We start from the raw sequence: 13,697 nt of genomic DNA on the forward strand, positions 1-13,697 counted from the left end.
TTTTCTGTCCCTGAACGCATATGCCTGTTTTACAAATAAGACAAAAAAATTACATTTGGGCTTCACTGCAATGCACTGCTGTTGTAAATCACTCTTTCCCATTTTCCATGTTGAGCTCCACACACACACATATATATTATTTAAAAGGTAACCACAATGCGACCTGTCCAGCAGGGGAAGGTACAGTCAGGGTTAATGATCCTGCTGTTACCTGGAGAAAGGAGTTCACACACAGGTGTACGACATGGGTGTGATTGCTGTGGTGTGTGTGTGTGTGTGTGTGCGTGTGTGTGTGCGTGTGTGTGTGTGTGTATAAAAGGATTGTGGGATCTGGCGGGAGGGGCTTCCGATGTTGGTTAGTGGCAGAACAATAGAGAGGAATTGTAGGTGTAGCTAGAGTGTCAGGAAGCAAGAGAATCTTTACTTTTTGATTTATTCTGCTTATGCTGAAATAAAACAGCTACTGCTGTGAGAAGTCTCTTATTTGGTGATTTTTACAACATACTGTGTACCTTTCCCTGCTGGACGGGTCAAATTGTGGTTACTATATATATATATATATATATATATATATATATATATATATATATATATATATATACACACACACACACACACACACACACACACACACACACACACGTATAATAGCTGCTGTGTAGTGCCTTAAAATTGCATGCAGTGAAACAAGCAATCCACGACGGTGAAAATGGCAAGACAATGTACTCACTAGAGCATTTTGATGGTGAAAATTTTCCATTAGGAAGGCATATCATCCACCCACGATCTGTTCCATCTGCTGTTTTAAAATCCCCGTTACATATGAATTGTATTTTATCTCCTTCCACATATGCATGTTGCGTAGGGTAAAGGTGTGTATTAGCATTATCCAATACAGCTTCCTTATAGTTACATTTTCCTTTAAGAAAACAAGACAAAATAAAAATCAGTGAAACATCAGTGCTTCATACATTTTTTAATAATTTTCTCCCAGAGTGGAAAATGATAAACTAGCATGTATGCATGTTATGTTTTTGTTACTTTTACCTCAAAAGCTAACACCAAGCCCAATTAGGGTGATCTTAAGATATCTTTAAAAAGCACTTAAAGCTCAAGCACAAATTTACTTTAAGTAACGGGACTTTACACTCAATTTTGCTTGCACATCTACAGGAAGATAATTACTGGAAGATATTTGTGTACATCATTGATGTGGGAGTGGATTTGCAATTGGACTGATTTCACAATTTCAAGAGAGGCAAGTCCATTATCTGGCTCTCCTCTCAGCATGCCATATATAAACTATACCCCATGAATGTTTGCTCCACCTTCTTATGTTTGCTTAAAGCAGCAATCCCATGATTTTTTATTTTTTTTATATAAATCAATGTGGTAGGCTGCAGGACAACTGTTGTTATTTACCATTTCCCTTGGTTTGTTTCTTCATGCTTCTATTAATCATTTATAATTGTGCACAACAGTGTCATGGCCTACCATGGCAACTACAGTCACATGGCACATGTGTATTGTGGTGAGCAAAGCGGTTGTTGAATGCCTCTCTTAGCTCTGTCTACTTTAAAACCCCCCCGATCCTCCTCGCCCCTCTGCCTTAAGATGACATGCTGAGAACAGTGAGCCTGTGTAACTGGCAGATGTAGTTTACAACCTCCAGAGGGAATTTAAAATGTACTTCATTTGCTATTTAAAGGGAACAAAACTTCTATGTGGGATTGCTTCTTTAAAATGCAAGTTTATAAATAGTACATAAATCCAAAATTTGTTTGCACTAGTGACTAATGTAAGATAATAGTAATACAAAATGTGATCCAATAAAATTAAACATCTATAATAATATTATATTATGTATAAATGCTCTCATTGTATCTGCATTAAAAGAAATAGGCAAGTATCTTATGCAAACACAATAAAACAACAGAATCTAACTGTATAAGAATTCTTCAAGTATTTGTTGGCAACCATTTTTTTTTCAGTGTAATTGGTTATTAAATAATTGTGTTGTTGACTATTAATATTATATAAAATAATTAGCTGTCTGTATGATAACATGTCTTGTGCAACATTATACTGTAATATTTGTACAGTTTAACATTTTGTATAGCTTTTCACCAACTGGTACCTATTAGGTTACTAAGATACTATTATAATGCAAGGGGATCTACTTAGGAACCATGGTATTTTTTTCACATTAATTATTATTTCTTATCACAATGGTAAGTGATTTAACATACTTAGTTATTAAAATTGTTAAGCCAGGGCTGTGGCTCCGATAGGAGCCTGCCAAAGCAAATAGTCTATACATAGGAATTTGATTGCAATCGCGATCACTTTACTTATAGGTTCTGACAGCCTTTGCACAATTTGTGATAGGCTGGAGGAAAGATGGAGTCATCTGCCAGTGTCTACATTGTGTGAATGAGACAGAGTGTGCATTTGATAAATGTGTGTGTATGAGTAAAGGGAGTGTGTGTCAGTGTGTATGATAAATGTGTGTGTATGAGTAGAGGAAGTGTGTGCCAGTGTGTATGAGAGAGGGAGTGTGTGTCAGTATCAGAAATATATAGCAACTTTGCATAATACAGTGTAAATCAGATAAGATTAGTATCTTTCAGCATAAATATTAGTGGAATTGAATATAATGCAGTGAATACTGGTTATACAGCGAATAAGACTCTAAATAGAACAATAATATAAAATGTAATTTGTTTATTCATAAGGCTATGTGAATAGAAAAGTGGTATATGAGAGTAATGACATACCATTGATTGTTAGTCAAATACACACAAATGAATAAATGAAAGTTCACATCAATACACCAATGCAGAAGTTAAACTTGGTAGCTTGCAGTAAAAGGCAAGATGGTGGTCCAATATCAATGAGATACAGTCTATAGAACTGAGTGTTAGTTTCAAATCGGGAAATTGAAGGTAGCCATAAAGTTCCAACTTGATAGTCTGTAATGATGTCCAAAAAAAAAGTTTTAGCCTTTCCCTTCAAAAGTAGATGCTAAGTAGGAGTCAAAAGCGTGCTGGATCATGTATTGGAATCCAGATGTCAGGAATGGTAGCAGAACAGATTCAAGAGAAAACTTACCCCTTGTGTGTAGGGTTAAGGGCCCAGATGATCTGGTCTCCTCTGTGTGCGAGAGCGTCTTAGAAGGTAATACAGATGGTAATGGTCACGGCCGTGACCAGAATCCTTTTGCGCGTGTGCATGCGGCCGTGTCCATGGGAGCAGGCGTGTGTCAGCAAAGGGATACTGTCAGGGTTCCCAAGGTAAGACCACGGAGAGAGGGTAAGTGAATTAAGTGGTTTATTAGAAACACAAGTAACACCAGTTCCAGATGCAAAACTGATAAGGCAGTAATATAACTACAGTTCTTAACAGTGGAATAGGCAATGTTGTAACGCGATGGAGAGATGCAGTAGTCAGAGGGTTGCAGGGTGGATACCTCTGGAAGAGGTGGAGAGATGAGTAGTCTGTGGATTGTAGGATTGGATATCTCTGGAAAGGTGGTGAGAAGAGTAGCCTTCAGGTTGCAGGGTTGGATACCCCTGGGAAGGTGGTAAGACGAGTAGCCTGCGGGTTGCAGGGTTGGATACCTTTGGGAAGGTGGTGAGATGAGTAGCCTGCGGGTTGCAGGGTTGGATACCTCTGGAAAGGTGGCGAGACGAGTAGCCTGTGGGTTGCAGATTTGGATACATCTGGGAAGGTGGTGAGACGAGTAGCCTGCGGGTTGCAGGGTTGGATACCTTTGGAGAGGTGGTGAGACAAGTAGCCTGCGGGTTGCAGGGTTGGATACCTCTATGAAGATGGTGAGATGAGTAGCATGCAGGTTGCAGGGTTAGATACCTCTATGAAGGTGGTGAGATGAGTAGCATGCAGGTTGCAAGGTTAGATACCTCTGGAAAGGTGGTGAGATGAGTAGCCTGAGGGTTGCAGGGCTGGATACCTCTATGAAGATGGTGAGACAATAGACTGCGGGTTGCAGGGTTGGATACCTCTGGAGAGGTAGTGAGATGAGTAGCCTGCGGGTTGCAGGGTTAGATACTTGTCACCCGCCGGGGTATCGGGCAGCTCACCCGACCCCCGGCAAGCTTACCTGGCTCCGGCGGTCCGCTCCGTCCTGGGCGCCACCATCTTGGATACGGGTCTGCGCAACTTATGACACCTATGGCTGCTCTCCTATTGGCCAGGCAATCCTGGCGCCTAATACAAAAAGGCACTTCCTGCAAACCTTCAGTGCCTGTTCCTCAGTTGCCTTTTGGGTACCTAAGAAGTGGCTATTCTATTTGTCTGCAAAGCTGACACTCTATTCAAGTCCGGCTATTCTACTCATCTGCAAGGCTGACACTCTATTCCAGTCTGGCTATTCTACTCGTCTGCAAAGCTGACACTCTATTCCAGTCCGTCTATTCTACTCATCTGCAAGGCTGACACTCTTTTCCAGTCCGATTATTCTACTCGTCTGCAAAGCTGACACTCTATTCAAGTACCTGCTACTCTACTCGTCTGCAAAGCTGACACTCCACTCAGGTACCGACTATTCTATTTACTTGTCTGCAAAGCTGACATTCTATTCAAGTACCTGCAACTCTACTCGTCTGCAAAGCTGACACTCCACTCAGGTATTGACTATTCTTATGTACTTGTCTGCAAGCTGACACTCTATTTCAAGTCCGGCTACTTTATTCGTCTGCAAGGCTGACAATTCTATCAAAGTTCCTCTACTCTCCTGCCTGTCCAAGAGGGTCTCGCTCAGTACTCAGGCAGGGGCCGCGACCTGCAAGCAGACGCAACTAAGACTATACTGCCTTGCGGCAGTTCCTGGCGAACACCATCTGCTCATTAGACTCCGCGCCCTGTTAGTGTAACGCTAAACTGTGCAGATCCTAGGATTCGCATCGTAAAGACTCGGGATTCCTTGAGATCGTGACAATACCTCTATGAAGGTGGTGAGATAAGTAGTCTGTGGCTTGCAGGGTTAGATACCTCTATGAAGATGGTGAGATGAGTAGCCTGCAGGCTGCAAAGTTGGATACCTCTGGAAGAGGTGGTGAGACGAGTAGCCTGCGTGTTGCAGGGTTGGATACCTCTGGAGAGGTGGTGAGAAGAGTAGCCTGCGGGTTGCAGGGTTGGATAACTCTGGGAAGGTGGTGAGACGAGGAGCCTGCGGGTTGCAGGGTTGGATACCTCTATGAAGATGGTGAGATGAGTAGCATGCAGGTTGCAGGGTTAGATACCTCTGGAAAGGTGGTGAGATGAGTAGCCTGCGGAATGCAGGGTTGAATACCTCTGGAAGTGTGGGGAGATGTGTAGCCTGCGGGTTGCAGGGTTGGATACCTCTGGAGAGGTAGTGAGACGAGTAGCCTGCGAGTTGCAGGGTTAGATACCTCTGGAGAGGTGGTGAGAGGAGTAGCCTGCGGGTTGCAGGGTTGGATAACTCTGAGAAGGTGGTGAGATGAGTTGTCTGCGGGTTGCAGGGTAAGATACCTCTATGAAGATGGTGAGATGAGTAGCCTGCAGGTTGCAGAGTTGGATACCTCTGGAAGAGGTGGTGAGACGAGTAGCCTGCGTGTTTCAGGGTTGGATAACTCTGGAGAGGTGGTGAGAGGAGTAGCCTGCGGGTTGCAGGGTTAGATACCTCTGGAAGAGGTGGTGAGACTCAGAAGCCAGGTAATGCTGAAACACTTGAGAGCAGACAGCTCCAAACAGGTGTATAACTCAAGAACCAGATAGAGGATGAGCTGTGTCTGCAGCAGTGGAATGAACAGCAAAACCACAAGGTCAGGCACACAGGTAAGAATGACCAGGAGTCAAAGGTTTGCTTCCCATCAGATTTACTGACCTGATGATCTGGCAAAGGTTGCTTGGGACAGGCAGGCTTATATAGGCCAGAAGCAGGTGTTTAAGTTTCCAGCAATAACGAGGCAGGTAAGAGCAGTCTAAGTACCACAGTGGCCCCTTTGGTGGACAGTGGTACTACAGGCAGGATACAATATATACAAAAGTCCAACAAAGTACCTGCAGACAGGAGCTGCAGGATGCAGATCGTGACAGATACAAGCACAACACAGTTTTCAATAGAGATGCTTACTGACCCCCGTGTTTTGGTTTTGATTTTGGATCTGGATTACCGTCGTGTTTTGGTTATGGTTTTGGTTTTGCCAAACAGCCCTTGCATGTTTTGGTTTTGGTTTTGGTTTTGTTTGGTTTTGTTTTCCAATTTTGATTAAAAATCAATGTTTTTGGGCATAAAATAACCTAATTTAGTGCTCCACCTGATTCTTGGATAAGTAAGGTAATTCTAAAGATAATAAATTAGGAAGAAAACAGTTTAATCCCAGGTAGGTCGTCCTTAATTCTGCACACAAACCTGATTGTTTTCCTCTCCATCTTAGCCTATTGGCAATGCAGCCATCATCTTTGGCAGTTTGGTTTCTGTCTCTCTAGGCCCCCCTCCACTTGTAGAAAATACAAAAAAATTCAGCCGTTATAGACTGTACAATATAAATTGAAAAGGACAAAGGCAGTTTGGTTTCTGTCTCTATAGCCCCCCACCCCCTCCACTTGTAGTTAAATAGAAAAAAAGCAGCCTGCATAGACTGTAGAATTAGAATATAAAAATAAATGGACAAATGCAGTTTGGTACCTGTCTGCATCAGACCCCCTCTCCACTAGGAGTAAAATAGAAAACTATTCAGCCGTTATAGAGTCTAGAATATAAATAGTAATTGAGAAAGGCAATTTGGTATCTGTCTAGATCATAATCTTCAACATCATCATTAGTGCCCTCGTCGCCTACACAAATCTCCCCCTCATCCTCTTCTAATTCCAAAGTGGCATCCTCAATTGGTGTATCACCGCTACACTCGGACTGTTAAGGCACACATCAGTAGAACTGTTGAAAGGACCCTTCTTTATGGGTACACTGTCACTAACAGAATGCTTACGATTAGACATACCACTGGTGGATGGACTCTCCACAGGGATTGGTGTCATTTCTGATTCAGAGCATACATTATTCTCTAATGCCTTACTGTTTTCTTGCTGCTCGGCTTTGACGCGTAACAGTAGTTTTGCACCACTTTTAGACTCCAAATTACTTGATCATGCTTGGTCATGAGTGACTGTACAAGAAGAAGGATCAGTAACATTTTTGATCTGCCACTAACAGAAAAAGGCGAAGGCCTCATTCTTTCTTTGCCACTGCATTTGTAGAATGGCATGTTGGCAATTTTTTTTTTATCGGCAGTTAACTTTTCCTCAGTTACACTTCTTTTTCGCTTCAACACGGTAAAAAAAATTTTGGTGTGTGTTTTTTTTCCTGATTTAAAAAGACTATGTACTTTTACATTACCATCAGGACTGGTGCCAGAACCTGCTTGCTGATACTGCTCATATGTGGACTGCTTTGAATCCATTTTAATAAGTCCAAACCACTTGTAGTGCAAACATTTGTATTAGATAGACACTGCTGACAAATATGACTTTTTTTTGACAGCCAGAAAAATTATTGTTTCACACTGAGGAATATGGGACACCCCAAAGCACTTGTAGTGCCAAAAATTGTATTAGATAGATAATGCTGACAAATATGACTTTTTTTGAACAGCCAGAATAATTAGTGTAAAACACTCGGGAATACGGGACACCCCAAAGCACTTGTAGTGCAAAATATTGTATTAGATAGATACTGCTGACAAATATGACTTTTTGTGACAGCCAGAAAAATAAGTGTAAAACACTGAGGATTATTGAACACCCCAAAGCACTTGAAGTGCAAAATATTATATTAGATAGATACTGCTGACAAATATGACTTTTGACAGCCAGAAAAAATAGTCTAAAACACTGGGGAATATGGAACACCACAAAAGCACTTGTAGTGCAAAAACTTGTATTAGATAGATACTGCTGACAAATATGACATTTTTTTGACAGCTAGAAAAATCATTGTTTCACACTGGGGAATATGGGACACCCCAAAGCACTTGTAGTGACAAAAATTGTATTAGATAGATACTGCTGACAAATATGACCTTTTTTTGACAGCCAGAAAAATTAGTGCAAAACACTGGGGAATACGGGACACCCCAAAGCACTTGTAGTGCCAAAAATTATATTAGATAGATACTGCTGACAAATATGACCTTTTTTTTAACAGCCAGAAAAATTAGTGCAAAACACTGGGGAATACGGGACACCCCAAAGCACTTGTAGTGCAAAATATTGTATTACATAGATACTGCTGACAAATATGACTTTTGACAGCCAGAAGAATTAATCTAAAACACTGGGGAATATGGAACACCACAAAAGCACTTGTAGTGCTAAATATTGTTTTAGATACTGCTGATAAATATGACTTTTGACAACCAGACAAATTGCTGTAAAACACTGGAGAATATGGGACACCCCAAAAGCACTTGTAGTGCTAAATATTGTTTTAGATACTGCTGACAAATGACTTTTGACAGCCAGAAAAATTACTGTAAAACACTGGGGAATATGGGACACGCCAAAAGCACTTGTAGTGCAAAATATTGTTTTAGTTACTGCTGACAAATATGACTTTTGACAGCCAGAAAAATTACTGCAAAACAATGGGGAATAAGGGACACCCCAAAAGCACTTGGAGTGCCAGAAATTTTTTAAAAAAACCCTCCTCTATCCTCCTCTCTTACTGCTCTAACAATTGGTATTAATATTAGAATTGTATAGAATAGAAACAATAATGTGTCCAATTATTGCTCTGTCCCTGCGCTAATATAGCCTGTGACCTAACCCTGCTCTCTCGTTCTGTCAAATGGCGATAGATTGCTGTGGAGGCGGGTGTTTATGCTTTTTGTTATGCGATAGCCGAGCTCAGAAATACGAATACGTCACGGTGACATTTTGCCTCAATTTCGATTCCGAATGGACGGGAGAGTACAGAACCTGCTCGGCTCGGTACTCGGATAGGCGAAATTCGGATGAATTCGGATCTCGGGGAACCGAGCGCGCCCATCTCTAGTTTTCAGTAGCTCAATGTAGGATGTCAAAATCCAACCCATTTCGCCCGATTCTGGACTTCCTCAGGGAAAATGTGATTGGGACCTTAAGAACGCTTCTATATAGTTAGTTCTTTATTGTTGGGTATGTGTTTTAGGAGGAGTCCTCTGGCAATTGGTTGATTCAGTAATGACGACTGGTGAATGATAATACTTTCACTGTGATCAGTCAGATGTGGCTTAGTGTCCTTTACATTTAAAAGATGTTGCTCTCATATTTCATTTAATGTCCAGGTTACTCATCTGTAAAGAATCCATACTTAAAGCAGTGATGATTGTTGATATGAAAATACACGATTATTACATTCTTGTTGTGTGTTTTTCTGATGTGCAGAATTAGTTCTCTATATAATAAATTACCAAATCCATTTGATATTATCAGATGGAAGAAAAAAGCTGATGGATATACAATTATGGAAAATACTCCAATTGTAACATAATGCGTATCAATAAGGGAACAAAAGAACAAGATGTTGTAACGCTGAAGTTGACTATCTTCAGGTATCTTCCTATATAGTTAAGGCCAAGGAGAGAGGTGCGCCTATGCCAAAGATATTTTCTGTGATAAATTAATAAATTGGGAAGGGATGAAAATCATGGTAAGCAACTAAACTAGTGGAGTTTTTAAACGTTGACAGCTAGAATATTGATCTTATATTGTTGAGATCGGGTCTCACATGGTTTTTGGAGAAGATCCACCAAGGAATATTTATAACTGCTCTATTGCTGAGATTGATTGTGACAATGAAGTGGCAGCTGGAAGGGAAAATTGTAATCCAATTTAAGGGTTGTACTAAATACTTATAGGTCATAGGGTTTTGTAAGGGTGTTGTTGATTAACTACATATACCCAGTTATGAATGAAGAAACGTTGCTAAGTCAAAATCAATGAACCCTAAGCACTTTTGGGCTTAGGGCAGTGGATTCCAAACTTTTTCACTTCGAGGCATCCCTAGGGTCTCAATAATTTTTTCAAGGCACCCCTAAGCCAAAATATTTACCAAGTAGTCCCTCGCCTTGCTTACCACCATCCCTGGCCGCGGCACCCCTGTGAGGTTGTCGTGGCACCCCAGGGAGCCACGACGCACAGTTTGGGAACCACTGGCTTAGGGTGTCAAGATTATAGATCCATCCTGTTTCTTCTTTCGCTATGAGTGCTAAATAGCTTCCTCCTCTCCAGGATTTCTGTACTTTTTTATGCCAATAAATTTCAGAACTGTGGGATCTTGTGCATGAATTTTGAGACTGTGTTTTATGTTTTGGATGTGTTCTGCTATTCTTGTTTTAAGGCATCTTATGGTCCTACCAATGTACTGTAAACCGCAAGGGCATTCTAACATGTAGATAACTCTATAGGTCTCACAAGTGATTTTTTTTCTTGGATACTGTATTCTTTATTATTATTTTTTGATTTGAAGAGGGTTTTGTTTGATTCTGCTTTGTAGTTTTGCATATGGTGCAACAATAGAAGCCACTGGTATTTTCTCCTAACCATATTTCTGTGGGATTGATTTGTTTGACCTGGTGGTAATCATTTTTTACAATTACCACCATTCCGACACCGAGGAGTACTACCGTTAAATTTCGAATGTAACCGATTGTAATATAATCAGATTTACCTGCAAAGCGACGCTGTAGATCTCCCATCGCAGCAGGATGGTGACTTGAAGTAATTCCGACTACTCAGATGTCAGTCAGCAGATTTTTACATCATCGCAACCTGTATCACTTGTAATTTAAAGCGGCAATGTCGGGTTAAGTGTTTATACACTTAACCTGTGAAGTCCTGACATTGCCACTTTAAAGTCAGACAGGTAGCGATGACGTAAAAATCTGCTGACTGACACCTGAGTAGTAGGCTTCTCTTAACTGGGATGTAACAAAATAGTCACATGATACCTCTAAGTCAGGTATGTTTAACGCTCCGTCTCTGCTCTGCTTTCACCAGCTAACACCACTACTGGAAATTCAACAGACTCCTCAGGTGTCACCCCTGCTGTTTTTATCTATTCAAAGTTGATGGAAGATTGTACGCTAACAACACCATTCTTCCCAGAAGGAATGTCTCTATTTTGCCACTAATTCCAAAATAGCATAAAAACTCTCCCCAAGATTACACTATGTATCAGGAACTTAATTACCCCAATCTTGTGGCAGACCATGCCACTTGGGGCTAGATTTACTAAACTGCGGGTTTGAAAAAGTGGGGATGTTGCCTATAGCAACCAATCAGATTCTAGCTGTCATTTTGTAGAAGGTACTAAATAAATGAAAGCTAGAATCTGATTGGTTGCTATAGGCAACATCCCCACTTTTTCAAACCCGCAGCTTAGTAAATCTAGCCCTTGGTGTCTCAAACTTTATTAGCAATAGCATATTTTTTTTACACATCCTCATGTACACATATGGCCCCAATATACATCCCTTAGGCTGGCATACACTAAAGTTACCAAATTTAGTCTTAGTTTAATAATATTTCACATCTTTCTACTTTCATTTTACACACCATCTGCTCCATCTCTGAGAGAGTCTGGGCCGAACAAATGGGGTGGACAAACCAGGACACTCGCCTGGCTGCTCTACAGTCCATTGGTTAAGTAGTCAGGGGACAGTTAGCCGCAATATGGCCCAGACCCTGGCATCTTCAAAAGTGGCACTTTGGTACCTGAAAAGATACCCAAATGTGTGGTACCAGGCACGGGCTGGGAGAGGGAAGCCCAGGGGGCCACCAGTAAAAATGGGGTATATTGCATCCTTAATAGCGGTCTGACTGAGCGGCCCGGGGGTGCGCTGTCCCCCTGCCCCCCGGGCCAGCCCACCCCTGTGTGGTACATTTGTCTTTTGGATTTTCTCTCAACAGTCAGTTTCTTCTCAGAACTAGCCCCTGTTAAACCACTATCTGTGAAAATATGGAACAGTCTCACTGGGCAATTTGCTCCTGGAAGTTAGTTGTTCAGGGGACCTAAGTAAGACCCGTGTAGCCTGAAACTTTTCCACTGAGTTGACCAGCTCTTCTGCGTCCTGAAGATCTAACTGTTCTACCCAGCACTGCATTCTAGGTGGCAGAAAACAAAAATATTTGTCTATCACCATCCTCCAGTTGCAGCACCTCCACAACAGCGAATTAATTGGTACATTTGTGATTGTGCAGGCTGGTCTGCCGAAAAGGTCCAGTGGTGCACTCTTAGGACCCGTACAGCACTGCTTACCCCCACTAAATGGGCCAAATATCTCCTTTAGCTTGCAGTACTTGAAAGCATCAGGTATATCAACGTCAATATAAGCTTGTTGGGGCTTACCTGTCAAAAAGGGTGCTAGCATCTTTGCTCATTGGTCTACTGGAAACTCTTCTCTCTGTAAACCTCTCAAATACTGCCAAGTATGCTTCTACATTATTTGTCTTTGTAATATTTTGTAAAGATTTTTGCACAACCTCCCGTGTGTTGGGGTCTGGCATTTGGGTCCTTTGCAGCTTTCCTGCCATTAGTAGTAAGGCCTCCTGAAAATTATTGGAATTGGCTTGTGCCTGATTTGCATTAGTTTGTGCATGATTAGCAATTGCCTGTACCAACTGCTTAATCAGTTCCTACATGTGATCCCATTTTGTGGGCAAGGTTGAAGCCACTTTTACCCAAGACATATACGGACATACCTGTAAATGTATGTCCTGACAGAGCCTGGCAGGAAGTGAGGTCATTGGCTAGGCACTCTGAGAAGTTCATGTTCTCTGTTCTGCATTCTAGTTATGTGGTCATACTGAGTAAACACAATAGGATTCACTCCTGAGAGTTGTCTTTCATGTCTTTCAATACCCACATATACAGTAACAACACCAGTGTCAAGTCCCTCTAGCTACTCCATGATTTAATATCTTATCATATATTCCAACAGTTCTACAATGTATCACTTCTATTTTCTCAGGAAACTGCTCCTGAACCCCTTTATCTGTCACAAGCTCCCTCTGCACACACATGACTTGGAAGCTTACTGTAGGGGAACAGAGAGGATTCCAACCCAAATCTTGCACTCACCTCTTTCTCTTAGGCTACATATTTATTGGTCCCTTTCCCAACACAGACACCCGCTTCCACACCTCTCCGCCAACTGCCACAAGCTACGTATAAGGCCCATAGCAAACTTATGACTCAATTATCCAATTACACACACTCAGTGCTCTGGTAGCTAAACAGTTAACCCTTCACCTTCTGATTTTGGAAGCGTTAACCCCAGCCAAGCAATCTCTCTCTTCTAAACAGGCAATGTATTTGATTAGAGCAATAAGGACATGAACTATTACATTTTTAGATTTAATATCAAAAAAGTAAAATGCTTACAGGCTAATAATAAAAAAAAACAGTTAATACACAATTGACATAACATACACAAGCAAAACAGTTTAAAATAAAGAGGTTAAATTCAGAGTATAACTTTCAGTGAAGTGGTATATTCTGAGCCAAGGGAAATTGGCTTGAAGATGGACAGCTTATCAAAGAGTGATTGATTTACCAAAAGACTGACAATATGTTGTAACTGGTCTCAGCTTTTTAAAGACACTTACACACCTGACCCCAGGTCTGTGACACTTTTTTCAATCACCTGCACGTTGCTCGATTTACTGCTCAATTC

At 41.3% G+C, this 13,697-nt stretch overlaps 1 protein-coding gene across 3 annotated transcripts in view; it reads right to left on the minus strand.

Annotated features, from left to right (window-relative positions):
• LOC142099296 (coagulation factor XIII B chain-like) overlaps positions 1-13,697 on the minus strand; it is a 341,745-nt gene that overhangs the window by 218,797 nt on the left and 109,251 nt on the right. For all 3 annotated transcript variants that reach the window (XM_075182612.1, XM_075182611.1, XM_075182613.1), the window contains one exon: positions 731-919. In XM_075182612.1, coding sequence (XP_075038713.1) covers positions 731-919 — 189 coding nt within the window. The remainder of the gene's footprint in view (positions 1-730; positions 920-13,697) is intronic.

This window comes from Mixophyes fleayi, chromosome 8 (assembly GCF_038048845.1).
Source record: "Mixophyes fleayi isolate aMixFle1 chromosome 8, aMixFle1.hap1, whole genome shotgun sequence".
Lineage (NCBI taxonomy): Eukaryota > Metazoa > Chordata > Amphibia > Anura > Limnodynastidae > Mixophyes > Mixophyes fleayi.